General features: G+C 51.3%; 1 protein-coding gene across 2 annotated transcripts in view; it reads left to right on the top strand.

Moving 5' to 3' along the window:
- The first annotated feature begins 9,348 nt into the window (after positions 1–9,348).
- COLEC11 (collectin subfamily member 11) overlaps positions 9,349–17,952 on the top strand; it is a 29,588-nt gene continuing 20,984 nt past the window's right edge. Inside the window, exons 1-2 of one of the 2 annotated variants that reach the window (XM_079941313.1) lie at positions 9,349–9,440; positions 13,397–13,539. In XM_079941313.1, coding sequence (XP_079797439.1) covers positions 13,422–13,539 — 118 coding nt within the window. In that variant the 5' untranslated portion in view covers positions 9,349–9,440; positions 13,397–13,421. Of the gene's footprint in view, positions 9,441–11,294; positions 11,464–13,396; positions 13,540–17,952 lie in introns of those variants that run through there. The other variant, XM_079941312.1, reaches the window with a different exon arrangement.

Raw genomic sequence — 17,952 nt, 5'->3', positions numbered from 1 at the left:
TATTGTTTTGGGTATGTTTTTCCAAAGGAGAGAGCTGTGGGTGCAGAGCTGTGTGCATTATCAAGTAGCTTCCTACACAGGCTGGAAGATTTTGAACAGAGAGGGTCCTTGTAGTTTGTGTCCGTGTGTTGGTTTCAGGTGTACGGCACCGTGATTCAATTATACATATATATGTTCTTTTTTCAGATTCTTTTCCCTTAGGTTATTATAAAGTATCGAGTACAACTTCGTGTGCTCTACAGTAGGTCCTTGTTGGTTATCCATCTTCTACATTAGAGCCGGATTGTCTTGGGGAGCATGAGAGGCCAAGGGCTGCCCTAGCCTGGCGTCCGCTGTCTGATTTGCCGCCTTCACACGAGCCGCCCTTGCTGCCCCTCCCCATCCTGCCTTCCGCTGGCCTTGGGCCTGTGCGCTGGTGACCTTGCCACACCCTGCAGGCCTGTCCCTTCAGGCAGGGGACAGTTGTTGACCTGGAGTCGCAGGATGTGCGGCCTAGTGGGCAGGAGCCGGGCCGGGCAGCAAGCGGGGCGGAGGCAGGTCAGCTCGCCCTCCACGGCTGCGCTCACTGGGCCTTGGGAGCGGGGTCCCTGCCCCAGCAGCAGCCAGCAGCTCGGGGCTCGGTGGAATGAAGACACCTGGGCCCGCCCCGCCTCCTGAATCAAGCTCCAGGGGTGCCTGCCATCGGGGTTTTCAGGAGTCCTCCAGCCGATTCTGAGCGTATCCTCCAGTACTACGTTCCCTGATGATCTCTGGTGATGTAACATCATTGGATGTTGTAATATGTGGTGTCTCTGAGGGGTGAAGCCAGGACCTACCTCTCGTCACGACGGGGTGCCGTGCGCTCCAGATTCAGGCCCTTGGCTGTGCCGGCTGGGCTCCTGGACCACGTCCGCTCTGTGTCCACCAGCGAGCAGGCTTAGCGGATGGGTGGGGGGGTCCTCACACTTGGGGCAGGGGGCCTGGCCTTGCTCTGGGCTGTCATGGGCTCTGGAGAAATGAAGCCTTCAGGCGGAAGCAGGCCGCGGTTAACGTCCTCGTGGACAAAGTGGTGAAGAGATACGGCTGCACGATGCTGTGACCCCAGGGAACATTCCCAGCCAGAGACACATGGGTTTGATCTGGCTCCTGTGTCCAGATTTCTCGGTTATGTCTGAGAAATGTAAATAATAACTGGGAGATGAGCCAGATTCTTGTCCCAGTCCCCTGGAAGTGGCCCGTCTCTGGAGGTCAGAGTTCCTGAGGGAAGAGCCTGTTCCTGGTGGCCATGACTTTCGCGCGTTCCAGAACAAGCCGAGGGGAAGGAGGAAAAAGGGAAGAGGGAGACGGAAGCCCAGAGGAGAAGCACCTAGTGATTCTGATGGCTTTTGGTACTTGTTTGCAAAGCAGGTGTAAACATGGTTTATGATCTAAAAATGGTTCTAATTTGCAATCTACTGGAAATAGGCAAGTTAGTCTAAAATTATCACTTGTTTTTGTAACAGAGTAATTCTCAGGTTATTGGCGCTTTTTATAAAAAGTGCTTAACATTTCAGGACTCAGAAGCAGAAGGTAAGTACCCCCCGTCTATCAGCTGTGAGACAAGAAAGGGGGCTGGGAGGAGGGAGGGTGGCCTTGGGACGGCCGTGTGCGATGTGCTGTCCTTGAGGTCTGGTCGGCATGTCCCCTGCCTGTGTGAGCACGGGCCAGTGCTCTAATTCTCTGCCCTGTCTCCTGAGCTGTAAATGGAGCGGTGATGCCTTGCTCGGGGGCTGGTTGTGAGGACTGAGTAGTGATGCTGATGCTAGCCAGGCCCCCGGGAGCTGAGCCTTCACCCCGTGTGCATCAAACACAGCCCAGCGACTGCGTCTCAGTGGCGTGGGTGTGCAGGCGCAGCCGCCGTCCCAGTCCTCCGGTCGGGGGTGTCCCAGTGGCCGTGGGCATCTTTGGGATCTGGCCACGGGGTTCTCACTTCTGCACTCTTGGCATTTGGGGCTTAGTTATTCTTTGTGGTGGAAACTCCTGGGCGTTGTTGGATGTTTGGCAGCGTCCTGGAAGCCAGTGCCCCTCGCCCCCTCCACGGTGTGACTACTGAGACTGTCCTCAGAACACTGCCAGATGTCCCCTGGCAGGGAGTTGGGGCAAGGCTGAAGCTGGGCTAGGGTTGCATTATTTTGGATTTAAGTTGGTTGAGTGGTTCACGGTGATTTCCACGTACAAAGAGCTCATCAGTTACAGCCTGGACAATGGTGTGGTCAGTTCAAAAACTCAGATTATTCTCTGCACAAAACAAACTCAAAATGCCTGAGATCAAACACCTCATATGAAAGAAATGAGTTTCTTCCAAATATAACTACCAACCTAAAGAAGTACATGACATACCAGTAATGGCTTAGGAAGTTGAAATAAATGTTTTAAAAGCTACCAGGAATAAATTCAGATAACCATGCTAGGGAAAATACTGTGTTACTGTCTATTCTTTCAATAGAAAAGCATTGTCATGGCAGGAGGCGAGGACAGAGTATGCAGCCTAATAATATAGAACAAAAGAAAGGTAGTGTCAGGCAGCTTTTTTTTTTTTTTTTTTGCGGCACGCAGGCCTCTCACTGCTGTGGCCTCTCCCGTTGTGGAGCACAGGCTCCGGACGTGCAGGCTCAGCGGCCATGGCTCATGGGCCCAGCCGCTCTGCGGCCTGTGGGATCTTCCCAGACTGGGGCACGAACCCATGTCCCCTGCATCGGCAGGCAGACTCTCTACCACTGCGCCACCAGGGAAGCCCCAGGCAGCTTTTTTTAAGTGCAGGTTTTAATTTTGACACAATTGTAGCTTCACGTGCAGCTGTAAGAAGTAAACCAGAGGAGTCCGTGTACCCTGTCTCCCCAGTGGTAACAGGTCCTGCGGGAGCAGGGCCCACATCACGGGTCACGGACGTCCCTCTGTCCCTCTCTTACACCACGCCCACCTCCTCAGGCCCTGGCCACCACTGGTCCGTTCATTTTGTAGTTTCATCATTTCAGTACCATTCTATAAACGGAAGCAGGCAGTGCAGAACCTTTGTAGGACTGGCTCTTTTCATTCAGAATTCTCTGGAGACCCTCCCAGTTGGTGCTGTGTCTGTAGTTGGTTCCTTTACCACCGAGCGGTGCTCCCTGGTATTGAGGACCAGAGTTTCTTTAACCAGCCGCCATTGAAGGATGTCTGAGTTGTTCTCAGTTTGGGGCTGTTAGGGATTCAGCTGCTATAAACCGCCGTGGATGTTCAGGTTTTCATGTGAAGGTAAGTCTTGGCTCCTGGGGTAAACGCCCAGGAGTGCAATCGCCGGGTTGTAGGGTAGTTGCATGTTCAGTGTCTTAAGAAAGTGCCCAACTGTTCCCAGAGCGGCTGCACCATTACATCCCCCCCAGCTTGTCATCCTCAACAGCATTTGGGGTCCTTGCTCCTTTCAGTGGCAGCCATTGTGACAGGTGTGCGGTGTGCCTCACTGTGAGTGTGAGGGGCGTTTCCCTGGTGGCCAGTGATGTTGGGACATCTTTTCATGTGCTTCTTTGCCATCCGCACAGACTCTTGGTTGTAATAGCTTTTCATGTTGTGGCCCAATTTTTTAACTGGATTGTTATTTTCCTGTTGAGTTTTGAGAGTACTTTATAATTCTAGATAAAAGACCTTTGGTAGATATATAGTTTGCGAATATTTTTTCCCCTCCTATAGCATGTTTTTGCATTTTAATAGGGTTTTCATTTTGATGAAGTACAATTTATCAATTTTTGCTTCTGGGGATTGTACTTTTGGTGTTTTATGTCTAAGAGCTATTTGCCTATCCCTAGATCCTGAAGATTTTTCTCCTGTGTTTTTTCTAAAAGTTTTATAATTTTACACTTAAGTTCGTGATCTATTTTGAGTTAATATTTGTATAAGGTTCACCTGTTGCCTCTGGATGTTGAGCTGCTCCAGCACCATTTATTAAAAAGACCATCCTCGGGCTTCCCTGGTGGCGCAGTGGTTGAGAGTCCACCTGCCGATGCAGGGGACGCGGGTTCGTGTCCCGGTCCGGGAAGATCCCACATGCTGCGGAGCCTGCGCATCTGGAGCCTGTGCTCCGCAATGGGAGAGTCCACAGTGGTGAGAGGCCCGCGTACTGCCAAAAAAAAAAAAAAAAAAGACCATCCTCCTTCCACTGAGTTACTTTTGCTCCTTTGTCAAAAATCAGTTGGGTCTAGGGAATTCCCTGGCGGTCCAGTGGTTAGGACCCGGTGCTTTCACTGCGTGGCCCAGGTTCAATCCCTGGTCGGGGAACTAAAATCCTGCAAGCCACGCTGAGTGCCGCGTAGGCCAGTTAGCACATGAAAAGATGCACTGGTCAGGAGGGAAATGAAAGTCAAAACTACAAAGAGAGCGACCTCACACCTTTTGGGATGGCTGCTATCAAAGCAAAACAAAACCAAACCCAGAAAATAGCAAGTGCTGGTGAGGCTGTGGAGAAATTGGAACCCTTGTTGGTGGGAATGTAAAGTGGTACAGCCACTTCGGAAGACAGTATGGCAGCTCCTCAAAAAAGTAAAAATAGAGCTACCATACGGTCCAGCAACTTCACTTCTGGGTATAACCAAAAGAATTAAAAGCAAGGTCTGGAAGAGATATTTGTACACCCACGTTCATAGCATTATTCACAGGAGCTAAAATGTAAAAGCAACCCCAGTGTCCACCAGTGGATAAATAGATAAGCAAAACATGGTCTGTACATACAGTGGGACATTACTCAGCCTTAAAAAGCAGGGGAGGGACTTCCTTGGTGGTCCAGTGGGTAAGAGTCCACGCTCTCAGTGTAGGGGGCCCGGGTGTGATCCCTGGTTGGGGAACTAGATCCTGCACGTGTGCCGCAACCAAAGATCCCCTGTGCTGCAACTAAGACCTGATGCAGCCAAAGTAAATAAATAAATATATATATAAAAAAATTGGGCTTCCCTGGTGGTGCAGTGGTTAAGAATCCACCTGCCAATGCAGGGGACACGGGTTTGATCCCTGGTCCGGGAAGATCCCACAAGTCGCGGAGCGACTAAGCCCGCGTGCCGCAACTACTGAATCCCACGCACCTAGAGCCCGTGCTCCGCAACAAGAGAAGCCACTGCAGTGAGAAGCCTGCGCACCGCAACCAAGAGTAGCCCCCTCTCGCCGCCAACTGGAGAAAGCCCACACACAGCAATGAGGACCCAATGCAGCCAAAAATAAAATTAAAACAAAACAAAGCAAAATAAATTTAAAAAAAAGGAAGGGGATTCTGACAACTGCTATCACGTGGATGAACCTTGAGGACATTAGGTTAAGTGAAATAAGCCAGTTACACAAATGCTCTGTGATTCCACTTACCTGAGATGCTTAGAATAGTCAGTTCATAGAAATGAAAAGTCGAATGGTGGTGGCCAGGGGCTGAGATGGGGGGACAGTGGGGAGTTATGTTTAATGGGGACAGAGGTTCAGTTTTACAAGGTGGAAAGAAATATGGAGCTGGATGGTAGTGATGGTTGCATGACATTATGAATGTATTTAATACCATTGAACTCTACAGTTAAAGAGATTAAGAGGATAAATTTTATGTTATGTGCATTTTATTTAAAAAAACTTAACAAAATCAGTTGGGTACATTTGTGTGGGTTCTCTGTTCTGTTCCATTGTATAATAAGTCTTGAAACTGGGTAGACTGATTCCTCTTTATTCTTTTTCAAAATTATTTTAGCTATTCTGGTTCCTTTGTCTTTCATATACATTTTAGGATAGTATTGTCTGTATCTGTAAAAACTCTTGCTGAGATATCAATAAGAATTGTGTTAAGCTTGTAGATCGGTTTTGGGGGAAATGACATCCTATGCGGAGCCTTCTGGTCATGAACATGACATGTCTCTCCGTTTGTTTAGATTGTCTGTGATTTTCTCACCAGCATGTTGTGTTTCAGCATATAGGTCCTATACATGTTTTGTTAGATTTATACCTACAAATTTCATTTTATTGAGCAATTGTAAATTGTATTGCTTTTAATTTCAGTGTCCATACGTTCACTGCTAGCTTATAGAAATACAACTGAGTTTTGTATGTTTATCTTGTATTCTGAGACCTTGCTGAACTCACTTAATAGTTCTAGAAGTTTTTTGTAGACTCCTTGGGATTTTCTCGGCAGACAGTCGTGTCATCTGCAACAAGGGACTGTTTTACTTTTCCCTTTCTGATCCCTGTGGCTTTTGTTTCCTTTCCATGCCTTCTGCATGGGCTGGAACTTCCAGCATGTTGCTAAATAAGAAGTAAAATTGCTGTCCTGATTTTCCTGATCTCAGGAGGGGACACTCAGCCTTCACCTGAGGATGATGTTAGTGTTGGTTTTTAAAAATAGATGCTCTTTGATGAAACAGGAAGACATTTTTCCAAAGGACATGCAAATGGCCGACAGACACATGAAGCGATGTTCAACATCGCTAATCATCAGGGAAATGCACATCAAAACCGCGAGCTATCACCTCACACCTGCCAGAATGCCGGGCATCAAGAAGATGAAAGGTAATGAGTGTTGCCGAGAGTGTGGAGAAAACACTGTTGGTGGGAATGTACACTGGTGCAGCCACTATGGAAAACATCATGGAGGCGCCTCAAAAAAGTAAAAATGGAATTACCATATGGTTGTGCAATTCCACTTCTGGGTATTTATGCAAAGGTAAGAAAACATTATCAAAGGGATGTCTGCCCTCCCAGGTTTATTGGAGCATTATTCACAATAGCCAAGGTACAGAAACCTAAGTGCCTGTCAAAGGATGAATGATAAAAGTGTGAGATAAATATATATATACACACACAATCGAATATTATTCAGCCATGAGGAGAAATGTCCTTCCATTTGTGATGGCGTGGTTGGCCCTTGAGGTCATTATGCTAAGTGAGATAATCCAGACAGAGAAAGACAAATATTGTATGATATAACTTACATGTGGGTCAGAGGAAGCCAAACTCGTAGAAACGGAGGGGAGTGTTGGTTGCCAGGGTTAGGGTTGGGGAATAGGAGAGATGTTTCAGGGTACAAATGTGCAACTAATAGATAAATAAGTCCTGGAGATCTGATGCACAGTATAGTGAATATAGACAACAATATTTTACTTAAATCATCAAAACTTCTGAGAGACTAGATCTTAATTATTCCCACCACAAAAGAAGCAATGACAGCTATATGGTGTAATGGAGTGCTAAATAATTTTACAATTGTAGGCAGCCATATTACCAGGCACAGGTGTATCAGATCAACACGTTAGATACCTTGGACTTGCACATTGTATGTCAAATATATTTCAGTAAAAAAATGTATCTTCTATCCAAATAAATGGATGCTCTTTGTCAAGGTGAGGAAGTTCCCTGTCTATTCTTATTTTTCTGAGAGTTTTTATCATGAAAGGATGTTGGATTTTGTCAGATGCTTTCACTGCCTCGATTGATATGATCATGTGATTTTCCTCTGTTGGCTTGTTAGTATGGTGGATTACTCTGGTTGACTTTTTTTTTTTGTGGTACGCGGGCCTCTCACTGTCGTGGCCTCTCCCGTTGCGGAACACAGGCTCCGGACGCGCAGGCTCAGCGGCCATGGCTCACGGGCCCAGCCGCTCCGCGGCATGTGGGATCCTCCCGGACCGGGGCACGAACCCGTGTCCCCTGCATCGGCAGGCGGACTCTCAACCACTGCGCCACCAGGGAAGCCCCTGGTTGACTTTTTTTATATCCTCCTTGTTCTGTTTAATTCTTTATCATTCCATCGTGAACATTTCTCCAGGTCATTAAAATTCTTCAAACACTGCATTCTTTTTTTTGTTTTTTACACATCTTTATTGGAGTATAATTGCTTTACAATGGTGTGTTAGTTTCTGCTTTATAACAAAGTGAATCAGTTATACATACACATATGTTCGCATATCTCTTCCCTCTTGCGTCTCCAAACACTGCATTCTTTTTTTTTTTTTTGCGGTATGCAGGCCTCTCACTGTTGTGGCCTCTCCCGTTGCGGAGCACAGGCTCCGGACGTGCAGGCTCAGTGGCCATGGCTCACGGACCCAGCAGCTCCGTGGCATGTGGGATCTTCCTGGACCGGGACACAAACTTGTGTCCCCTGCATCGGCAGGCAGACTCTCAACCACGGCGCCACCAGGGAAGCCCCCAAACACTGCATTCTTAATGACTGGTTGATTTTTGAATATTGACCCAGCCTTGCATCCCCAAAATACCTCACTTGTTTATAAATAGCTTGCAAATCCTTTTATATATTGCTCAATCCTCTTTCCTGATATTTTGTTAAAGATTTTTGCATCTATATCCTTCCGGGTTATTGGTCTGTAGTTTTCTTCTTTGGTATTGTCTTTGTCTGGTTTCAGTGTCAGGGTAACACTAACTTCATAAAATGAATTGGTAAGTGTTCCCTCCTCTTCTATTTTCTGGTAGAAGTGTGTAGAATTGGTGTTAATTTTTCTTAAACGTTTGGTAGAATCTTCCTGTGAAACCATCTGGCCTAGAGGTTTCCTTTTAGGGAGTTTTAAAATTACAAATGCAATCCCCTTAATTGCTATAGGGCTGTTAAATTCTCTGTTTCATATTGGGTCCATTGTGGTAGTTTGTGTTTTCCAGGAAGTGGTCTGTTTTCATCTAAGTTGTCAAATTTTCTTATGCTATCAGGTGGTTTTAATAAAGAATCCATTCTTTTTCATGGATTTTGTGGTGTGTGTGGAATTTGTCAGTTCTAAAATTTGTAATTTGTTATGACTTCTCTTGTCAGTCTTAATAAGTATTCACTTTTGGACCTCACTTTTTATGATCATAATTTGATATGTGTCTTTTTCTTAAAGGACCCCCATCCGCCCCTTCGCGTATAAGTCAGGCCACACAGGAGCTGGACCTGCCCAGCCCCCTCCAAAGACGTGGATTTGGCATGTGTTTGTTGCCTTAAATGACACTCCTGTGAGCCGAGGGAGTTTGGGGCCTCACCACCGGTTAGGTCTCGACACGCAGCAGACGAGTACTTTATGCTTTTGGAGTGAAACCTATATGGAAAAACTGCAAAATATGCCAGCCTGTATTTAGTCCTGTCCGTGTGATACCAGGTGACAGTTGTTGCTCTTCTTTCTACTTTCCTAAATTTCCACGATACACATGCTTATTTTTTCAAAAAATGAGAGGAACAGAAAAGGTGGATAAAAAGGGACTGACTGGGGAGTTTGGGGTGCAGAGTTAGGGAGGCGTCTCCAGGAGGGGCCCCAAGACCCCGACATCTCACGTGTTTCCAAGTTCCCACACTCCCTTCTCCGCCTCATGCATTTCAAACAGGAAGCTGTTTGCAGATAATACCGCAGCCCCAGCCTGAGTTGCCGGGCAGTCTGACAGCCAGGCCTCTTGCCCGACGTGTGGGACCGCGGCCCGAAAACAGCAGCCTGGTCTGGCGCACGCCTCAGGTAGGGACGCTCTGCTGGCCACTCTGCAGCCTTGGGAGCGGGATGGGGGTGGGGAACCCGCGGGAGATGCTCAGGCGGGAAGGCGAGGCTCCTGATGGGGCACAGGTAGGAACTGGGTGCAGGGCCGAGGGATTTGCTCTCAGATCGGGTGTGTCGCAGGGATCAGGCCAGAATTCTGAGGCTTGATTGATTCGGTAGCTCACGGTGGAAACTTCCTGGAGCCGAGCGCCGGGCATCAGAGCTACCAGTTACTAGGAGATGATCAGGTTTCCATAGGTTCAAAGGGGTGACGCAGTTTTTCCTGCATCCCAGCCGGGGTACAAGCGGCCGCAGAACCCCCATCCCAGCCCCTGGCACACACACCTTCCTGAGCAGCTAGCTCAGGCTCCTGGGGCCTGGTGGACCCCCAGCGGGGGCGACGGGGTGACCAGCTCCTCTCTGCTCAGTGGCCAGCCTCTCTGTTTCGGGCTCAGTGGTGGGAGTCCCAGATGTGGGGCGAAAGGCGGGGCTGGAGAAGGCAACTTTCAAGGGCACATAGGGTCACCCTGTACGGGGTGGGGTCATCCTGCCTCCAAAATTGGATTCCACAGCGTCCCAGGGGCCCTCCTGCCTTGGCCCTGGCTGTCCGGCCGAAGTTAGGCAGTGGTTCTGAAGTTAAGAGGTAAAGTTTGGAAGCCACTGAGTGTGCATAACTGGATTTTCTGTTTGATGGGAAGCACGTTGCCCGGGTAGCAAGCAGAGCGGCGCCCCAAACGTTCACAGCTGTTCAGTTCTATTTACGAATTTGAAAAATCTACATGCCAAATAAAAGAACAGACAGATGATTTGCATAAGGCTCGGGGAGGTAATAGGGAAAAGGCCTCTTCTTGCTTCATGGTCTTGGTAAAAAGATAGGAAAAATGTGTGCCCTTGGGGTGAAACTCTGTCAGTGCCATAGTCGCTGGGGAAGGCCCAGTGTCACTGTAGGGGTGGGGGTGGGGTGTCTGCCTGCCAGTGAGACCCGCGACGCTTCTAGGGACGTGCTTCTCTGCAGGCATTCACGGTGCCCGTAAGACGGTGGGCCCTGCTGTAGACATTTAATGAAAATGTACAGTTGCACGTTTGGCCCATTAAGCCGCACTTTTTTCCCTATTTCATTGTTATATCATGTTTCTACCAAGAATTCCAAATTGAATTTCCTTTCTTCTCGGCCAAGCTGGCCTCCTTCACGGAGGGGTGGGCCCCAGCTGGGAGATAAGGATGTTTTTCTTGAAGAGACCCAGGAGGAGCTGCAGCCTCCCCGTTTATAAAACAAAATTCCTCTTGTAAGAGGGCAGGAAGGAGCCCGAAGTCTGGGAAAGAGGCTCCCACCAGGGCCGCCCGCACTGATTCCTGCTGCAGGACCCGAGGTGGGCCCAGACGCGTGAGCGGGCCAAGGGCCGAGGGCCAGCGGGAGGGCCGCCCCGGCTTCCCTGCACTCCGGGCCCCCTGCCCCTCGCTCCCCCTCCTTGGGAGGTGGCATCTGATCTTCTGCAGTGTGAGAGCAGCGAGTCTTGCTGAACAAGGTGGCTGTCTTCTGACCCAGTTGTCTCTAGCTAGAGAGGAAATTCCCATGCAGTTCCCGAGACATTTAAAACAATCTAAACACAGCTGGCCTCCCACACATACCAAGAGGCAAGCATCCATTGGCCTGAGCACAAAAGTCAGGGGAGCAAGTGTTTATCGTGGCTTTTTAAAAACCGCCAGCTAGTTGACACGTAACATTCTATTATCATCGCCTTCAAGAAGTACCTCCTTGAAAGGAACAGGCGACTTGCCGCTAAAGCAGCAGCTACGCTCTTCATGGTTAAGAACACAGTGTGATCATCCGGGCTGGCTGCACACTTGGCGGTGCTGCTTTGTTCAAAGACCATTAGGAATCCAGGCCCCAATCCCATTGTCCGGCCCTCTACGTGGGTCCGCACAGGCCGCGTGTCCGAGGCGCTGGCCCTGGGAACACCATGGGAACGTGGAAAGCCATCAGCAGAAGAGTGTCACGTCCTATGTGAGTTGCCGCTGGGAACCTCTGGGCGTTCATTCATTCATGTGCCCATCCTTCCATTCACTCGCTCAGCTTAGCGCCTGCAAACCCCAGGCCTGAGTGCTCCAAGCTCTTCCAGTTACGGCTGCAGGTGCTCACGGCGGCCGATGTCCGGGATGAGCTGCTCGCTCGGGGGTCAAGGCTTAGCTGACAAAGGAGACGGAGAGAGCCAGCTCACCGGGGCCCGCACGCCTGAAGGGCCTTGCAGCCTCTCACTGCCTCCTATTCACTGTCTTTAAAACCAGGGGCCATATACGTCACCAGGGGGTCCGGGGACTAAATAAGGCGTGTGTGTCCACGTTTGGTGTGCAGTAAACGTTAGCTCCTTTTCTCTCCACCAAACGTGAATGTTAGAAAAGTAGATAAAATAAAAGCCCACTACTGCTGTGACTGAGGGGGGAGGATGGGCCCTTACTTTGATTCGGGGAAGCTGACAGTTGGGCCGAGTGAGCAACGGTGCTGACAGGACAGCGTTAGGAAGTCCCAGGCCAGCCCATCGTCACCACTTCTTAGTTGTCACTGAGGTCTCTGCCTCTGGCCTCCTGGCCCGTGAGGCTGGAATGACGTGCCCATCCATGTGCAGGGTTACATGAGCACCATGTTGTCCCCGATCTGGTGAGCAGTCCTCCCCCTGCCTTGTCCCTACAGGCTGAGATCTGTGACCACACGTGGGGAGCCGGGGCCTCACTGCAGGACGGCACGGATGACTGTCACCTCTGTCCCCTTCGTGGAAGATCTGGCTAACGCACAGGCTCTTCACGGGGGGCACAGAACGCTCTCACTCAGCAGCTCTGCTTCCAGCCCTTCATTTGTCTGGAAGCCAGGGCCGGCTGTGGGACTCCTTCCCAGGGTGTGGTGGCCAGGATGTCAAAAGCTGCTGTCCAGTGGGGCCGGCCTGGTGCTGAGCTGCGTGCACCGCTGCCTGTTCTTCCTCAGGGTGACCCCAGGACGCTTGCCTTGCTGTAAGGTGAGGGAACAAGCTGACGGGAGATGCAGTCTAGCCAGGGCGCTGGTCCAGGTGCAGCCGGATGCACAGCTGTCTCCCAGCACTGTGGCATCCAGACACCAAGGTCCCGGGGAGCAGACCTCAAAGTCTGCGTGCTTCCTCACTGGCCCATGGCGAGGGGACCAGCACAGGGACGGGGGGGCAGCTGTGTCCTTCCAACCTCTGTCCCTGTCCCACACCCTTTGGTGACGGGGGCTTCCTCATTGACGTGAGGACATAGTAAGCTACAGGAGTGTGCGGCAGCATAACGTTGATGAATCCTGGAGCACGATGTTGAGTCAAGTAGGTAAGACGACACACAGCGTGACCCAGGATCTCATAAAACTCAGAACCTGGCACACTAGACACGGCGTTGTCTAAGAATGCATGCACTGAGGCTGTTTTGGAAACAGCAGGAGAAGGTGGGCTCAGGTGAGGAGAGCGGCTCCTCCGAGGGGAGGCCGCGGGCGGGATGGGCACCAGGGACTCGGGTCAGGGGCCCGGACGTGTGAAGCGGATGCTCACCAATGTTTGTTTTATGGCTGAGCGTCCGAGTTTTCATGTAACGGTAAACATGCCTCTGTGTGTATCAGGTATAAGTTATAAGGAATCAGAAGAAGAATCTGGAGTAACGCATCCGGAGTGGTGACTGTTGTCACTGCTGGGCGAAGGGGATGTCTCGGTGGAGGTTTCAGTCGGCACCCGAGTGAGAGAGACAGAGTGACAGAGGGGGAGACAGACAGAGCGACAGGGAGAGAAAGAGGCACCAAAGCACTGACAGACGCTCCAGGGCAGCTGCCACTGCAGCCCCCGAGCGGGGCGAGTGTGGTGGCCGGCGCGCCTGCACACTGTCACTTGCTGTCCCGGTTCCCGGAATTCCCGTCACTGTTTACTGCTTCTCCCTCCCTTCAGGAGTCAACGTGCTGCGAGGCTCACCATGAAGCAGGCTCTGGCTCTCATTGGCCTGGCCTTCCTGTCGGTGCTCCGGGCTGGGGGCGCTCAGCAGACGGTGGACGACACCTGCTCCGTGCAGATTCTCGTCCCCGGCCTCAAAGGTAACTTCCGCCGGGCCTCCCAGAGGTCAGGGCCTCCCGGGCAGCGGCCGGAGTGCAGGCGGGAGCTGCGTGCGAGCGGCGGATGCAGAGCTCATCCCGCGTCCCCGGGCCGGCTCGGGGCCCGGCCGTGGGAAAATCTGCCCCGTCGATGGCCCTGGTCCCCCCTTCTGTAAAGTCCAGGGTCAGACTGTATGTGGCGTCCACACTGTCTTCAGGCGAGGGATCCTGTAATTCTGAAACCAGACGTTCGTGTGCAGCTCGGTCCTCTCTTCAGGGACCCTGTAAGGCGTCCGAGGTGTGTTCCAGGCACTGCACACGTCACCTGCAGCGCCTCTCAGGGTGAAATGCTCTCATTGTGCAGATGAGGCCGGTCCAGGCTCAGGGAAACTTAGCAGTTTGGCTAAGTGGGTTGCGTAGCTCTGAAGCCTGGGCTCCTGTTACGGTTCCTGAGAGCTCTTTATTCCTTCTTCGAAAAATCAAGAAAACTTCTCCTGCGCTTTGTCTGTAATTCACCTCCAGGGGGAGCTGCCTCTGCAGACCAGGGATGGGTGGGCACCAGCACAGGGGGAGGACCTTCACTCAAAAAGTCACCGGGTTCTACCACGCACGGGCAGGAGATCCCAAACCTTGTGGCTCCCAAGCAGGACCAGCTCCGTAATTCGAGGGGCCCAATGCAGATGAAAATGTGGGATCTTTTGTTCAAAAGTTAGAAAGAATTTCAAGACGGGGACAGGGCACCTCCACCACGTGGGGCGAGCATGCCCCTTGGGCCTTGTGCTCCTAGGAGCAGCGGGCAGGGTCCCGCATCCCCAGATTCCACTCTGCCCCTCCTGCCCCTATAGGGCTGCGTGTGCTCTTAGTAATGAAGTTACACGGCCGTTTGTTCTCTGCTCTAAAATTGCTCGGGGCCTCTGAAGCACACAGCTCCTGACTCGAGCGAATCTCCCATAACCTGGGGAACACACACCGGGAGGAGGCCCTGAAGAACGGTTTAAGCGTATGTTTATTGTTATAGAAAGAGTCAGTCATTTTTATTTATTTATTTATTATTATTGTTACTTTTTTGGCTGCACTGCAGCTTGTGGGATCTTAGTTCCCTGACCAGGGATTGAACCCGGGCCCCCTGCATTGGGAGTGTGGAGTCTTAACCACTGGACTGCCAGGGAAGTCCCAGAGTCAGTGACTTTAAACAGTCTCTTCCTAACCCCATTAAAAATATACAAATACACAGAAATAGGAAAAAATCTAGACGGAGATATACTGGCATGCTAGCAGCAGTGCTTCTCTCTGAGCACGGAGTTGTGGGTGTCTGGGAAAGCTCGGTCCAGATATTCTACTGTATAGCCACATTCGCCATTTAAATATAAAACTGGGACACTATCAATATTCAGATGTCTCTGGGTTTTCAAGCACATCTTGAGGGTACTCTGAGACAGATGCTTTTTGACATCTGCGTCGGTGACCATTTCTGCTGCATCCATGTTAAGGGCGTTCCAACCCGCGTGCTCGGCGGGTCCCCTGCAGTGCTTCCTTCTCCGAGGGTGGCCCGCTCCAGGGACACCTCACCTCCTCTAAGCAATGATTTCTCACCACCCAACACCATGCTGTGGTCGGTGATGAGCCACTGTATTGCCAGGTGGAGGCATGGTCCACAGTGATGAGCCACTGTATTGCCAGGTGGAGACATGGTCCACAGAGAGCCGACTTGCTGTCACTCTCCTGCTCCTCCCCCGTTCGCAGACTGAGCGTCTGCAGCGAGCAGACACGGTGTGGGTCCTCCAGCGGAGGGGTCTGCCAGGGAATCTGCGGGGCCCCTGCTCTCCAAGGCTCATCTTCTGGCAGGTGGTCAGACAGGCTCCTGAGTGGTGCTGAAGCTGTGTGGGATGTTTGGGGCCATGGGCAACACGCAGACCACGTGCTACCCACAGTGTGTGTTCCGGATCCAGCGTTTCAGTGGCAGCATCGTTTCACACGTCCGGTTTCACGCTAGTCTGTCAGCACCAAAGCCGCGATTTTAGTGGAGAAACTTAGTATATTTATGAAAGCCTCTAGAAACTGGATATCTTGTTCTTTTCTAAATGTCCAGCTTTGCTGGGGGTGGAACTGACAGGTGGAAGCTCTGTCTGTTCAAGGTGTGCATCGTGATGCTCGAATAGGCAGGTACCTTGTGGACGGATCGCTGTCACGCTGATGACCACACCCACCTCACCTTGTTACCCTCTGTGCGTGTCTTGTTGTGACGCAGAAGCGTGGGTCAGTGAGAGTTCCTTCTTTGTGATGCGAGGGTGCTGAGCCGAAACAGAGGAGGGGTTTCATGCTCTGACTTGGGCAGCAGGGGTGAGAGTGGAGGAGAGAAATCTGTGGCAGCAAAGCAAGTCTGGGGCTTCTACGCAGCAAACGTCCAGGCCCATGTGGATGTGCGTCCCCTGCAAAGTGAAGATTGGCATCACGGCAGAGCTCCTTCCCCGGATCCGCGTCTCGTGCAGCGTGGGGCAGCGGCGGGCCGGCCGCCCTCTGCCCGGCGCCTGGTCCCACCCAGCTCCTCCTCAGACCAAGCTCCGACCTCGAGGACATTCTATGCTGCTCTCAGGGCACAGAGAGCAGGATGCGCCGGAGAGCCAGGGCAGTCTGTGAAAGATCTGATTACAGCACATGTGCCAGGGCCTGCCTTGGTCAGTGGAGATAAACACAATTCAGGCCCCGCCCTTAAGATGAAAGAGGCAGGTGAGGGGTCTCCTTCATCAGCCGCGTCTGTGTTACAGGCCCCACCAGGCCAGGCTTAGCCTGCGAGGGTGGAGCCAGTGCCCGTTTCCTTGGAGACGGAGCCTGGAGGTGGCAGGAGGTCTCTGGGGACATGGCGCCCGGCTGCTTCCGGCCCGTCCTGGTGCTTCCTCCTGCGAATCCACACTGGGCTTCAGAATCCTTCTCAAGGACTCCAGGCGGCCTTCTCCTTGAGAAGAAAGTCATGTGCTTTACAGACCTAAACGTAGCACATTATCTCTGTATCTGGAGAGAGTAACAACTCATTCCAATGGAAGAGCAGTCTTTCCTTGATGGCTGGAAAAATGGGCTGTAGGTAGGAAAACACTGGTGTGTATTAGCAAGCCTGCTGCTCAGAGATTTTAAGAGGGCACCGTTATTCTTACAGGTTTTATCGAATCAATTGAAAGAAGGTTGATAAAGCCAATGATGTGACTCACACATGCACGTGGGGTTTCGCGCTTCTGAAATGCTGCTCTGGGCCAGTTCCCTCCTCAGCTCTGGTCTCCCTGCCTCTTTCCTGTCCTGACTGCTTTCTCTCCCAGAGGAGGGTCCAGTCGGGGACGTGGCCTGCTTGTTCTCTGATTAGGGTTTTGCTGCCCGGAGCTGGCGAGCTGGCTTGTCGCCTGTCTCTGGCCTGGCTCTTCATCATAAAGTGGACGTGATCCCTGCCTCACGGGGCAGGGCGGGGGCAGGTTAAATTAATGGAACTAAGCGAATGGCTGTGTGTGAATGCTAGGAGTTCATCTTAATCTATAGAAGAAGCTGGTGGGTTTGCTTGGTGTTAATTTTCCACGATTATCCACAGAGCCGCTGTGCGGCCCAGGGCTCTCCCGGCTGCTCCAGGAGACGCAGGCGGGCACGACGTGGACCCTCCGTCCACGGGGGGCAGTGGGACGTGGGCACTGATAATGTTCGCGTCTGGCCTGGACCCTGGAACCATTAATCTCACTGTCCTCCCCTGACGCAGGCATGGGACCACGGTATTTTCCTCCTTAAAGCCTGGCGGGGGCGTCCGGTGGGCCGTACGTGTGAGGTCTGAGCGCTGTCTGTGCCCGGCCCTCCCGGCTCGTCCCACCTCACCTGTGCAGTGTCCTTTTGTCTCCTCAATCTCTGCCTGGCTGCATCTTCCTGGTTCAGCAGGTCTGCATTAAAAGCCACTTCATCAGAGAGGCCTCTTCTGATCTCAGTCTAAATTACAGCCCTTCTGTTCAAGTTCCTGCTTCATTTTATTCTCGTACCCTGTGTTGCTAATGACAATTCTGTGTCAATCTAATTCTCATTCACGTGCGTGCAGTCTTTAAACATTCCTTCTCCTCGTGGCGCTCATAGAATTTTCTCTTGATTCTTGATGTTCTGCGTGTCACTCTGACACATCTGAGTTATTTTCCCCTCATTTCTTTCCTGCTGGCACTCTGTGGGCACGCGCATCGTGCTCTTTGGTGATTTTCCTTAGTGCCGGGAAGTCATAGCTATTAAATCTTCACAGCTGTTAAGGCTTCGAATGTCTCTTCTCCTTTTCTGGAATTCCTGTATGATGCATGTTGGGATCTGTGGGGTTTTTTCTTCAACGCTCGACGTGATAACTTCAAAACCGAAACAAAACTTTCCATCTCCTTCTCTCTCAGTGTTGCCTTGTAGACAAGTTCTTCA

This window comes from Stenella coeruleoalba, assembly GCF_951394435.1.
Source record: "Stenella coeruleoalba genome assembly, chromosome: 13".
In the NCBI taxonomy this organism is placed as follows: Eukaryota; Metazoa; Chordata; class Mammalia; order Artiodactyla; family Delphinidae; genus Stenella; species Stenella coeruleoalba.
Note: the sequence above shows the minus strand (reverse complement) of the source record. Positions and strands in the feature narration are given on the sequence as shown.